A 14,283-nucleotide genomic window follows, 5' to 3' on the forward strand; every position below is an offset into this window, starting at 1 on the left:
TAGGAATTAAACAGTGTTTATTGAAACAAAGCTCCCCCCATTTAAAGACCTGTTTCTGATTAACATCATTACAAATAAAACCAAAGCAACTGAACATACAAACATACAAAATATGTATAGGCAGGAAACGTGAGCTAAAAATCAGTCAAAAATCCATAGTATTAATTGAAAAGAAAACTAAAGCAATGCTTTGTAGTTCCCTAGATTTCCCTGGGGGATGGAGAGTCAATGCTTATCTGCCTTCCTCAGAAGAGACAATTTTGATTAATATCAGACCCATCTGACTCAGTCTATTAAACCCTGAAGGAAGGATATTCTTCAGATATAAGAGATATGTCTTTGATTAATAATTCTACCATATTGCCATTCCAAGCATTAACAACTGCATGGCACCTGTGGAAAGAGAAAGCCTTTGAATTCTATGGAAAGGAACTAACTTGCGCTAATAGACCTGTTCTCCTACGTCCATTATCTGAAAGCTGTATGACACTCTTCCTCCTACCCTCTGCTGAACAAGTCCAAGTGTCAAGGTTGTCACTACTTTCTTGCAAAGAAGACACAATGGTTATATAATTCAGCTTTACATATAGTAAGAAAGCAAAAGTTACTTCAGACATTCTGAATGGTTTGTCTAAAGACCCTGGCAATCTGTCTAGAGACTCCTCTTTAGAGCTGTCACAGCTTAATAGACCACAACAGTCTACAATATCCTGGCCATTAGAGTGCACTCTTACCTACCAGGGGCATATCTTCAGAGAAATGCATTAAATCACTTAGCCCACTACACTGGACTACCATGCACAGTGTAACTAATGCCAAATTGTCACACACAGGGTGGGGAAAAAGTCAATGTAATATCATCTATTGAGTTTTTCCTGGAAGTTCTAGCTTCCATCAGTCAGCACCAGCCTCCTCACCCTAGCTGAGCATTTCTCCTGATGCTTGCGATCAACCTCTTGCTGTATTCCCTGTAGTTCACAGGTTTGACATCCACTGCTGTAGCCTTAATACGAGATTCATCCTGTGAAAGAGAAACATGGCATGTAAAAGAAGAATGCTAAGCACCCCAGGCATTTGGTTCTAACCTCCTTCTGCTCCAGTAACTTACTGATCTTGGTATGAGGGTTATCTGGGAGTGCAAACTTGACTCCCAGAGGAGCTATGTTGTTTTCATTTGAAACAAGCCAGGCTTGATGAACCTGAGAGGGAGCAGTGTTAATGACAGTGGATCCTTCCTTCAGTGCTCAAGACTGGCAGTATTTGCTGTGAGCAAGTATCTTTGGAAACTTCTCCCCACAAACGTAAGAGGAGGAAGCACCTCCTATGGACACAAGTCAAACTACAAAAGCCACGCGCTACGTTACGTGCCTTTTGGGGTATACTTACATTGTAAGTCTCCAGTTTTACTCGGATCCTGAACTCATACGTGTTGAAGTTTGCATTCTGGAACACTTCTTCAAATGCCTGCTCATTCTGTGAGAAGGACAAAGACAGACATCAGCTGCAAACACTCCAGGCTTCTGGTAGTACCATGAACTTTCAGAACAGCGCATCTTTTGCTTATGTTGGCAAAACGGGTGAACTAACCGGATCATGTAGGCAGAGCTGAATCTTCCCTCAAATTTTAGATGCCAAACCATAACTTAAAAGTTTTTAAGAGAAAGTTTAGGTCAAAGTGAAAATGTTTTAGCTACCTAAACAAAATAACGTACAGTTGCACCGAATCTGCAACCAAGTGTACAGAACAAAAGTACTATAAATCTACATGAGATTCTTTCACGCTGCTTAACTGGCTAATTCTGATGTTCTGCTACAATCACAAACACTGACAGAGTTAACTACTTCCCTATTAATCGTCTTATTAGGCATTCTGTTTCTCTGGTTATCCATCAAGGCTGTATGTATCCTTCACATGCTGACACAGACCTATTTAAGAGGATGTTCTATAAAAAAGTGGATACATGTTTTGAACACGCTTTTATAACCATTAGAAGACTCTGTCATATTTATGACATAAGCTGCTTCTAATTACCATATGAACACTAAACATCATCATCACTTAAAACTGACAATTTGTCAAAACAGAAAAGAAGCAGACAAGTTGTGGAGACTGTGGAAAAAATTTATTTTTGTAAAAATTAGTTGTAAAAACCTTTGCTGACATTCCACAAAAATCCTGCAGCCCCATCACGATACAGACAAGTAATTATTAATGCGACTTGATCAGTCGCTCCAGCAGCAGACAGAGCATCTGATCTGGAATTGAACCCACCTCAGTTTCACTCATATTCAGTGTAACAGCAGTGTTACATCTGCTGTTTTTAAATGCGCGCAGCACTGTTTTACACTACACAGTGATTCTCCCAAGGTTTAGAAAAGCACAACAAATGAAGGTGAACAGGAGTAGCTAGTTTCACAGACTGCAAAAATTAGGCATATCCTTCCTGAATATTAAAAAGCCCTTCTTCTGACCATCATATGGATTAGAGGATAAGAAAACTTGCTTAATAAAGCATTTGGCTTCTGTTTCCAGCTCTGCCACAAACTTTGCTAACCATTAGTGAGTGGAAAATGCCGTTAGCATACCAGTCACTGCTACCCTACACTACCTCCTTTGGTAACAAGCATAGTGGAGAGGTAGATGAAAAACGTTGCATGCATATCTATGCTTAGCATGGTCACTGCCTGTACATGGACTCACTACATACTGTGAGCAGTGGAAAGACTCCCACCAACTTCACAGGATACCGCATCAGATCTTCAGAGAAAAACCACTAAGAAAAGCTTACTGAAAATGCATCAAGTACCATTTTTAAAGGCTCATAAAAGTGTCAAATCAAAAACAATTTCTCCTGGAACACAAAGCATTCCCGCTCAAGGGCTCATTCCATATTATGTTCCATTTTCTATCCTCAGCCATTTCCATTAGGCAGCTCTTCAAAAGACATTACATGTTTGTACTGTTACATAGGATCTGCTGTCTCTCCTTCCACACCCAGTTTTCTTCAGCATTAAAAGTGACTAAGAAATTTTGTCTGAACTCTAGCACAGATTAAGCATGACTAAAGTAAGAAAATATTGACAGGTTAAGAATGTCTGAAAATGGAAATGCAAAAGTGCAAGCACATCTAATTAGAGTGCCCTAGCAATACATCTTCCTACAGAACAGAGGTGTCCAGCTTTCATAGTATCACAAAAACTTAGCATCCCAGAACCACAAGCTTTGTACCACTTACCTTAGACAGCTGAAGTGCAGGAAATTTCAAAAAAACCATTCTTGTATGTAACTTACAGGAAAACCAGCCCTACTTTGCAGAAGCAGATGAGGTCTACAACAGTGTCTCAGGACAACCGGGACTACAGCCTCAGCAATCCCTCCTGCTTCATTTCCCTCCCACAGCCAAGCAATGGGTTAAACAACTACTGGTATATCTATGGAGCCCTAGTATCAACCAGCCTTAGCCTGGGAGCACAGCAATGCTCATATGCAATTCAAGAACTTATTATGCTTTCCATATCATCAGTTAAAAAACCAAAACAAAACCACATAGATTTTTACAGAGTAGACAACTAAAAATCAGGAAAACATTATTTTGGTTGGAAGAAAGGAAAATGCAGCAGAGAAGCATATAGTGACAAAGGGAAGAAAATGCTGTCTGTTAGTGTTTAAAGACTTACAACCTTAAAACCCATTCTAATCTGTCAAAGAAAGATCGCTTAAGCATCTCTGCCAATGACCCATTTTACAAGTCACAGTTTTCATATGACCGACAAAATTTCTGATTTGGTGGGAAAAAAAAAAAGAGCCTTCAGAAGTGGGCTAACACACATTAGTTCAAAAAGCTTCCTGCCTACTTACAAAGATACATACAAAGTGTTCTGGAACTTTTTGGTTTTGTAAACAAATTTTTGGAACACATTAGGGATAATCTTGTTAGCATTCATGGCTAAACCAGGTTTTTTTGCAGATTCTTCCGATCTAGGTACAATGATAAAACAGCTTGTTCTTTCTGTTGGAGTCAACACATGTTAAAAGGCTGTAGTATTGTCCTCAAGTAATCAGCTGTCTCTCAAGGTCCAGGTGATAAGGACAGCCTGATCTCCAGCTTTTAACAGCCAAAAGAGCTCAGAGGTAGACAGACTGACTGTGGGAGCAAACTATGGGGGAAACCAGGCAAATCTCTGTTCTCCAGGCAGATGGCCTGTGGAAAATAATCCTGAGGAGAGTAAACAAGTCCCTGCCAAGAACTTCAGGCTAGGGAGAAGCAATGATTTGTGAACTTGTAAAAGATAATGAAGTCCAACATCTGGAGAACGATCTTGGGCTGCCAGGTCCCTGAGCTGGCCTATTACCCAGGGAATGGGCAAGATCAAATTCTTGCCAAATGAAGTAGCATATCCCTTTCTTTCATATGGCACTTTTGTATTTGTTTTAATAATGCTGTTAATTTCCACAGCAACTACATGAACATAACCCACTGCCTTTGCCACCTCTGCTGACTTAGGAGTGCTATACGTGCGCACACAGGTATGAGATCATGCTCTCTGATGAATCAGCACTGGTGCTCCACATGTACCTTACATCTTTCTCCAAGTTGCCTTCAAAGTCAACATTACAAGAATATTTCCTTACCAGGAGGATCAAAAAAAGCAAGAAATTTGAGGGCAGCCCACCAACAGGATGTGTGAAACATAGTTCAACTTCCAGACATTTACTAAAAATACAATAAGCTAATTGACTGACCTTTTCCTTCAGTTCTCCCAGGAAAGCTGCGTTTTGCCCAAGAATGAATTCTGCTGACTCTTGGAAACAGGTCACCCACTGATACTCTAGACAGTCTGCAATGGTCACCTAAAAACCAACAAAACCCAAAAGGTTATTTCATCCAGTTGCCTATTCCTCAAGGAAGACAGAAGACAGTACAAAAGAAAAATTTATTTCACAGCTATAGAGAGTTTTAAATTTCCAGTAACTATCAGACCCCCATGTACCATAGGTACTTTCCATCACTGAGGGTGGAAGGCAGTGAGTTTTGTTTTTTTTTTTAAGCTCCATAGAACGTCACAGTAACTTAACACAAGTTAATATTGACAATACATTGTGTCACAGGAAAAGGCCAACAAGATCACAGTGGTACACACTGATGGATATTCAGCTCTGTTCTGCTGTTGCTGATGAGCTGTGAGCAAGAACAGGTAGCCCAGAACAACAACCACCAAGGGGGACACCAGCAAGACTGCAAACTGCATTTAGTTTGTACATACCTGAGTACTTGAGCACAAACACATGTAATACTATGTTACAAGGAAACTATCAAAATATTCAAGGACAAGACAGAGCAGTAAAAATATCAAATGATAGCCTCACATGCATTTCCTGGCTGCTTTGACAATTAGGAATGGGAAAATAGGAGACACACTGTTCTGAAGGCCTTGATTGTACCCTCAGTATCTCCTTTATATTCTATGAGAATGATTCTGCTATGTAAAGTAGTTCACGCATTCCTAGAAGTTATCTGCTAGAAATTATTCAGAAGCAGTTTGTGTTTTAGTGAGACTACAGGGATAGTTCCCTTCTCTCTGCATGCCCACCTGGCACAGCATTTCTAAGAAGCAGATACAACTCTAACTTATAACGTAAAACAGAAGAAGGTTCAATGCTTATGGTGTAAGCGGGCATCGCAATAATAATCCCCAGACAACTTTCTGAAGCAGGCTCCATTAAAGCATGAGACAGAACAATACCTACCAAAAAAAATGTACTAAATATAGGTAGCAGCTGTAAAAGTGCAATTACTGCTCTCCAGAAATGCCATTTTACTTCAGTTTATCTTCACTACTGAAGAGGCGTAGGCCATCTGTACTCTGCACCGCATAGTACACTTGGAAACCAGAATCTACTGAGCTAGCATCAACTTTTTGGCAAAGAGAAAAGCTTTTAATTGGAGCACTAGGAAAACAAACTGCTAATCAGCTCAATGAAACATCCCTCACTCAGGTACAGTATACAAACCATTTAAATATCCTCTAACCCAAAGGCACCACAGATAGACAAACAGCACTCTAACACCCCATTCTCTTGAAAGATTTCTGTTTGCACTGTACAAGGAAAACAGCAAGAAACACCTCTCCTCCAATTCATTTACTTACCAGAAGCATCATACGATACTTGAAGTTGGGGAATTCACGATCACACTTTTCACAACGATACAGTCCATTTTGTTGGTCTATCACTTTCTTATTGCAATCCTGAGAGGGACATGCCTGGTACATACAGTTCTCTTTGCGCAGATGTACAACTGTGCCCACACAGCTAAAATAATCCGCCTAGGAGAGTGAGTGTGCAACATTAGCCTCAAAATACTCAATGTTTTCCAATTCTGAATTAACTACAAAGCAAGGCATCCAAACTTGGATATTTAGGATTAGAAAGCTTAACAGCTATGGATTATTGGGAAACTGTAAATCAGCCCCTCTGTTGCAATAATTTTCAGGCTTCCATTATGTTAAATAAAGCCCCTACAGCAAGATTATTTTGTGTTTCCATTGCAAGAAACTCCAATTGCTAGGTTTTCTTTAGATAAAGCATATTTGCTTCTTCATTGTGTCTGTTCAAATCTCTACTTTTTCACAGGATTAAGATTCTGCACTTTCCTATGCTTCTTTTAGGAGCCAATAGAAAAAAACAGAAAGCCTACTGTGTAGTATTACAGATAAGCATTTGATTAAACTATAGCCTACAGAACAAAATACCCACTCACCATACTAAAATAATCATCCTAATGGTTTAAGACCACAGTCAAGTCTTTCAACAGATAAACAGAGGTTGCTCAAGAAGCATGTGCTAAAAAATCTCACAGAAAATAGCTGAATGACAGGTAAAGTTTTTTCCTTAGATAGAAGTTCTTGCATATCCCAAATGGCTTAGCACTTAAGTTTGAAAAAAAAAAAAAAAATTAAAAATAAGTCAAGAAGCAGTATAAGCCTAGAGAGGTTACTGGACTGGAATGCCAGACACCTGGGTTTTATTCCTAGCTTTTCTATTGACCAAGTGCACACCCTTGAAAACCACTTCCTCCTAATGCACCTGTTTCTCCTAGAACACTTTGTGCTATTTATATTAACATCTTTGGGGTGAACTCCCCCCCTTTTATACAAGGCTTAGAATTCTCTTGCAAACATCAGCAACAAGCTGGAATTTATTTGAAAAAAAATTATTTAATAACATAAATTCTGACAGAGTAAGCACATACTGCTCAACAACTGGACTACTTCAATAAGCAAAATGCCTGCATAAAGTCTAGCTTTTTATTTTCTCCCCAATACACAAGGCTTGTACTCAGCGGCCGCGCTTTACCTTATCTCCTTGTCCCAAGTTCTCAGATTTGGCTTCAAACAAAGTTTTCCAATTGGTATTCACCCCAGATGCTGGCCCACCCCTCACATCAGAGATTGAGGCACATTCCAGAAGCTGCCCCTCAGAGTCAAACCTGGAACCACAAAGATGCACTTCTATTTTTGGATAGCAGACCATACAGACTTATCAAAAGCTTACATTTAGGTTCATGTACTTAATACATGAGGGATTTTTTATCAATGATTGCAAAGGAAACAATTACAGTAATTTGTGTATATTGCAAACAAAAATAGCATTTCAGAATAAGTTAATAGTCCGACTTAATTAGCACAGTATTTTATAAACCCACAAAAGGAGGACAGCTTTGTTCTATATAACTGCAATTTGTTTGCCAGCTAGTGGTCAAACCACGCACTGCATGCTTCTTAAAGGCAGTCAGATAACAAGATTTAAGGGCATCAAGATATTTCCATAATTAAAATTAAATTACATGGTACCATTATCTTCGCAGCAGCTTCGAAAGAAAAAGCAAATAGCATTGAAAAGATTATGCTTCCTCCGTTAAAATAAGAAAGCACAGCTTTTCAGCAAAAGGTTGTACTACCATCCCATCGTGGTGTTTTTTGTGATTTGAGAAACGCGCCAACAAGACTCAAAAACTGAGCTTAATTAAAGTGTGACAGTAATAGCTAAGACCCACAATCAATTTTATCTGCAACAACCTTCTGAAGTATGGGAGAACCACAGCTCAATGACAAATGGAGGATGCCATTATATTTTATCCATGTTTGGGTGATTTAACTAGAACCTGAAAACCCTGGATTCACGAATCTGATGCTGTCGGCACTTAACCCTATTCATACATACACCACATCTCACCATATTAGTAGTTATAGCAGACAATTTAGCAACTACCTACAGCGGAAGCAACAAACCACCAAGAAATCACTTTGTTTTCCTGACAACAATAAAAATGTTATTTTGCTATCTGAAAAATATCTGATCAGAATAGACACTGGAAGAAGTCAGCATAGTTCCTCCAGTCCATACTAATACAGTGTGTATCAGATTCCACACAATCAAAAAAGCCTGTGAAAAAAATACTGTTCTCTCAGATCATGCCTCAGAAAGTGGAGCTGGTCAAGTCTGATTTCATGCTGCCTTCCAAGGCTTTGGGTCAGCATGCACTACTCCTATTTCAATTTTTCAAGGTCTGTCATGGAATTACAAGTTTTTGAATTGAACAACTTAAGAAGGACAGCCTTTCAGGCTCCAGTGCTTTCAAGAAAGAGAAGTTTTTATAATCCTGGAACCCATATCCTCTGCTACCTTTCTTCAGTACTATACAAACTGCTCAAGTACAGAGAAACAGAATGAAACAAACACTCTGCAGCAGGCTGGAATGAATCTACATAAACACACACTCATACCATCCTCGGAGCTTAAAAGCCTCTGGGCTATCAGGGTTGATGACAACTGTACTCGAGGACAGGACAGACAGGCTTCTACCACCAAAATCAGAGACCCGGGCTCCTTTGATGGCTATCACAGGTTGTCTAGAACCATCAAACTGTTCAGCCTGCATGTGTTGAAAAAACAGAAAACATTAGTAGCATGCTACAGTAAAGGTACTGGACTTGCGGTCATAATTCACAGATCATGACAAGAGACCAAATCTGAATCAAACTATCTTACTGTATTTAGAAGGTAAGGTTTTAAACGGTATCACTAGGACTTTAAGAAAAGGCAGCTAACAATTAAAGCTGTAATCCTAACACCCCATTTCCTGGGGAACCAGAGAATCCTTAAGTCACACCACCGGTTTGGAAAAAAAAGGATTGGTCCCCTCCGTTAGGAGTTTGACACAAGGGTTTTAGAAAGAGAGATGGATTACGGGAATGGAGGTTTCTCCAAAGTGGAGAAATTATTTGGTCAGATTAGACTCTTCAGGAGATGAAACAACTCACTTGGCTTGACTGACCCAATCATGTCTACTCTACTACAGCTTAAAAAGCAGAAGTGTAGGTATGCTGACCAAACACATTTTCTCGACTTCCCATTTTCTGTTTTTAATCTCATAAAGCTGCTTTAATGCTGTTCAATTGCCATCAGTTTGTTATCTGAGTAAAGTCTGACACTAACAAAGAACCTCTTGCCATAACAGAGGTTTTGAAAGGTATGGATTTTCTGGACCCCACAGCACTTAGCAAGCAAGGGGAGGATCATGTGCTTAAAGATTACAAACGAGCTGGAGTTACCAGTAGCATTCACTGTATCCACGAGATGCAAAAAGAACACAAAACATATCCCAGCACTTAGGGTAATGACTATTGCAAAGGAGATACAGATTCTAACCCTAACTGTACCAGCTGCAAGCCATACATCACTTCTCCTCAATGCTTGTTGTTGTCTCTATTCTACAAGCAAGCAAACAGATTTAACTTTGTAAAATGCAGGCCCTGATCTCTGTTGGAAGAGTTATGCCAGGAATTGATTACCAGTAGCGTCTCCTATAACAACCTGGTCCAACCTCAAAACTTTGTGATACTGAACTTCAGTTTACTTCATTTATATCAGCAGATGGTTAATGGTGTTTAGCTACCTACAATATCAGTGCACTTGATCATTTAGCCATAAAGCATCACTGTCAAGCTGGCAGGATCACTTCTATTTTATAGACTGGAACATAAATCCCTAAGTATCTACAACACTGGTGGAAAACAAAAGTAGCCCGTTAAAAGGATAAAGTAGTGGTTTACTGCAACTACTCAAACTTTCAATTCCAAGGCTCTGATGCTTTAAACTCTAGCCTGAGATACAGCCTCTCAACCCCCCAGTTAATCAGCAATTTATGCAGGGTAACATGTATCCCACCCTACAAATAAAATTAGTCTCAAATGAGACAGCCATAGCCACTGGGCTTTTCCATAATCAAACTGCAACTCGTATCCTTTCCTAAACCAGAAGCCTGTTACCTTCAGTCTTTGGGCTTGAGACATAATGTCTGCAGTTGTTCAGAACACATTAGTCAGATCATGTCAGCAGTTTGTCAGAGAAAGGTTAAGAACATCACACCTGAATGAAACCAGACAGTCTTTCACCTTCTCTCTGCCCCTGATCCTTAGACACCCAGGACCTGTCTCAGTGCTATGCCCATCTCTGATGACAACAGCACACTCATTTCCTTACCCTACACAAAGGAACCTTTGCTTAAGAACAGGTAAGGGAGCACATACCTCATTTCCCCATAGCGTAGCTGTCACTAGTTTCCCTGATATATCCATCAGGTGCACGTTCCTCTTTGATACCTCCCTATTGTTAGCTTTCACTGTAATTTTAGTGACATCTTCGTAGCTCTTACAAATTCCAATTACATCTGAAAAACAGTTACAATTCAGTTAGAGTTACTCAAAGGTCACAATTGGGGAATACAAGATCACAAGAGAAGAATTCAAACCTACTGTCAGATTTTTACCTTGTATCCTAGCTCCCTATTCAAATCAAATCTGATATGGAAATTAAGTGTATTATGGTAGGAATGCTCCACTACAGAACTCTTCAGTGCTTTAATTTTGTTGACTAATTCATTAAGATATTCATGAATGCAAGCCTCACCACATTAGTGAGATCAAGGCATTGTACTATCTTTTCCCATCACATTCTGTCAAAGGAGTTCAGCCCTGATCCTGTAACACACACTCTCTTGCTGTTTAAGCACAAGTCTCTCAGGCAAGGCGTTTTCAAAGTGACTGTAAAACAACAAAGCAACTGGCTAGTGCCTTCACTGTAGCCCCATGACTGTAAGCTGCAACTTAAACAAGTCTGCATGTTCGGGTAGTAAGAGCTAACACAACCCCCTTTGCACTCCCCAAAAGTACACCATTTTTAATAATTACAGATCTACCTTTAAAATTCCTAGCTGAATGCCTCTGAATCACAGGCATCTTGTGCCTGTGAAACCTGAGAACCCTCGCCCCCACCCAAGCCTCTGATTTTTCCGGAGTACTCTGCCCAACAAATTACAGAAAAACAAACCTCCAATACTTCACAAAGCAAGCCAAAACAGTCATGCAACTTGGACTTGGATGCAATGAATTATGCCAAAATCACTACAGAGATAATTAGATAGTGAAAGAAAGCAAGACCATGGAAGGTATGAAATGCACACGTGCTGAGCAAGGACATTTTTCTTTCAGCCCTTTTCTGTGGAAAACAATGATCATCATACAATAAACAAGTATCATTTACTGTCTTTAGTTTGTAGCACAAATTTGAAGAAAAGTCATTATACATTGTTAGCAGAACAGGGCAAAGACATTTTAACAGGAAAGCCACCCGAGGCATTTTTAATGGCAACCATCACTGGATAACTTCATTTAAGGGATCACAACACTCAAAGCCCTGTATGCTCACTACCTCCCCAGTATTCAGGACACAAGTAAAACTTCAGAGCTTTAGAGCTTGCCATTTTGCTACTTAGACTGACCAACAATTGAGTCTTTGGGTGTGTTCTCCAAGTCAGCAATGGATACAAACTCAAACTGAACAGATGGAAGATGCTGGGCATCATCACAGGGCACAACTGAAGTCTCATTAGTGAATGTAATCTCATAGTCATTCTTAACAGCTGTATATTGCTTGTTAGCAGTCTTCAAATTGCCTTTGGTAAAATAATATACCTACAGGAGAAAGCAGTGAAACAGAGGATATTATCAGAAGTCAGACAGAGAAAATAGATTGTGTTCACCTTTAAAAATCCTTGCTATGCTGAAGTTCCTCTTTTCTAGCTCATGTCAGTCTATGAAAGCACAATGCTACCATACCTTGTTCAATTCAATGAGGGGAAAGAACTTGTCTGCTTGATCATTGAATGCAGTAGCTCTAATCTCACCCTGCAGGAAAATAGGAGAGCTGGTCAGAACTGAAATTCGGAAAGAAAAAAAATAAAAAGAAATCTTTGCAATGTTAAGTGCCATCCATTCTACAGACACAGTGTGGTCTGCCAGGCTAGCTCCAGGCATGTGAGAAACAAACAACATTCTCCTCACATTTGTAGTTATAGCTAAACCAACATATTCTATACCTGACCATCAAATCTCATATTCAAGTCTCATTAGTATATCTAGAGCTTCAGAATGAAATGTGTAAGAACTGCATATATCCTATATACACCTCTGAAAAGGTACTCATAAAACCAGCATTAATTGCCATTACATGGGGGAAAAAAAAAAAAAATCAAATAGATCATGCAGCTCCACAAGTTAGCACACAGTATATATTGTGATATCTCCCACTCATACATGATGTTAAGTCTTTAAGTAAGGATTAATAACAATTATAAACTCACTAGATATAAATTTTGTTTTAAAAAAAATTTGAATACAGGCAGTATGCACAGAAAACAAATGGCTGACGACAACATGTTACATTATTAACCTCACATTTTATACTAAACATAATCTAGCAGAATCTTGTTTGTTTTCACGACAGAAGGCTGCGATTTGATAAGAGGTTTGACAAACTGCAAGTTTAGTTAGATTAACCAGATACCGTTCCCCAAACAAACCACAGATGAAATTTCCTACTATTACAATAATTTGTACTCCCATTTCCCCATGAAAATGAAAGCTTCTAACTTGGAGGCAATGCTCCTCTCACTCCTTGTTTTGTATTGCGTATCTAAGCAAGGATGAGACCTCACTCTCAATCTAGAGGAAACCACCACAAACCTCAGTATTAAGTTGTCAGTTTCCATAAACAACTGTATTTTGAAGCTGCAAAAATTCAGTCACACACTGTAGACTTTGATGAAAAATAATCAGTAATGCCATACATTTAAGACTTCATTCGGGATAAAAACTGGGTCGTTGATGCTCAACTTAATGAATACAGGAATACAAGCTTCAGTCGTAATAAAAAAAAAAAACCCCCAAACATTTCCTATAACACACTTTATTTCCTCTATTCTGTCTTTATGAAGGGTTCGTCAGCATCTGGCATACATTATCTTTTTCTCAACATATGACACTTACACTTTCATCGACTAGCTCTATAGAAAAGAGCTTTCCTTCACCACGGGAGTTGCTCCACGTGCGGATCTGGCCTTTTTGGGTAACACGAGCACAAATGGTCCACCTGAAATTGTGCAAGAAATCACTGTTCTTGTCTTTTTTTTTTTTTTCCTTAAAGAAAAGATTGAATTGACAAACCTTTGGAATTGGAATGTCACCATTTAAAAGCCAGAATCTTCCCACTGCACCTCAGCAACTCTACCTGCTTTTCTGCTGCTTTCTATTTTAATGGCCTAGCCCATTAAAGGCAGAAAGTTGTAGAGAAAGCAACAAAGCCAGCCTTAAAGCATCTAGTATGATAATAGTAGCAAACAATCCTTCTGCATAGAATCAGGCCTCAAATCTTTTACTCTTCTAGGGTACATTTCTCATGCAGCAGTTTGCCTGTTCTGAAAAGCCATGCTAGAACTCAAGAGCTCAATTATAGGATTCGCATTTAACTTGGGTAATCAAATCAGTTTGCGTAACTTAAAAATGTCATTCATGAAATAATTACATACTCATGCTTTTCAACAGAACAGTAGCCAAAGTGAATAGCTTACTGAGCTGTTTTATCATTAAGTTACCAAAAAGAAGGTTGCTTCAGGAAAAAAAAGAGAAGTCAATTGATTTTCAACTAAAATATTAAAAACCTCTCAATCTCAGCAGGGTAACTTCACCAAGACAATGCAAAGGCAAATATCAGATTGTCAAAGTGTTGAAGTTAAAAAAAAAAAAAAACCACAAACAAAAAAACCCACAAAACCCCCACAAACCACCAAAAAACCCAAGCCAAACCAAAACCAAACCCAAACCCGAAGAGCTGTTTCTATGGAGGGTTTTTGTTTGTTTGTTTCTTTCTCTGGGTGGTTTTGT

General features: G+C 39.1%; 1 protein-coding gene across 1 annotated transcript in view; it reads right to left on the reverse strand.

The window, feature by feature from the left end:
* RPA1 (replication protein A1) overlaps positions 1–14,283 on the reverse strand; it is a 23,446-nt gene continuing 9,163 nt past the window's right edge. The window contains exons 8-17 of the mRNA XM_052804271.1: positions 13,390–13,492; positions 12,181–12,249; positions 11,844–12,036; positions 10,594–10,733; positions 8,788–8,936; positions 7,358–7,490; positions 6,151–6,327; positions 4,745–4,852; positions 1,387–1,473; positions 1–1,021 (exon numbers count right to left, since the gene is read on the reverse strand). Coding sequence (XP_052660231.1) covers positions 914–1,021; positions 1,387–1,473; positions 4,745–4,852; positions 6,151–6,327; positions 7,358–7,490; positions 8,788–8,936; positions 10,594–10,733; positions 11,844–12,036; positions 12,181–12,249; positions 13,390–13,492 — 1,267 coding nt within the window. The 3' untranslated portion in view covers positions 1–913. The remainder of the gene's footprint in view (positions 1,022–1,386; positions 1,474–4,744; positions 4,853–6,150; positions 6,328–7,357; positions 7,491–8,787; positions 8,937–10,593; positions 10,734–11,843; positions 12,037–12,180; positions 12,250–13,389; positions 13,493–14,283) is intronic.

Source organism: Harpia harpyja, chromosome 12, assembly GCF_026419915.1.
Source record: "Harpia harpyja isolate bHarHar1 chromosome 12, bHarHar1 primary haplotype, whole genome shotgun sequence".
NCBI classification, from domain to species: domain Eukaryota; kingdom Metazoa; phylum Chordata; class Aves; order Accipitriformes; family Accipitridae; genus Harpia; species Harpia harpyja.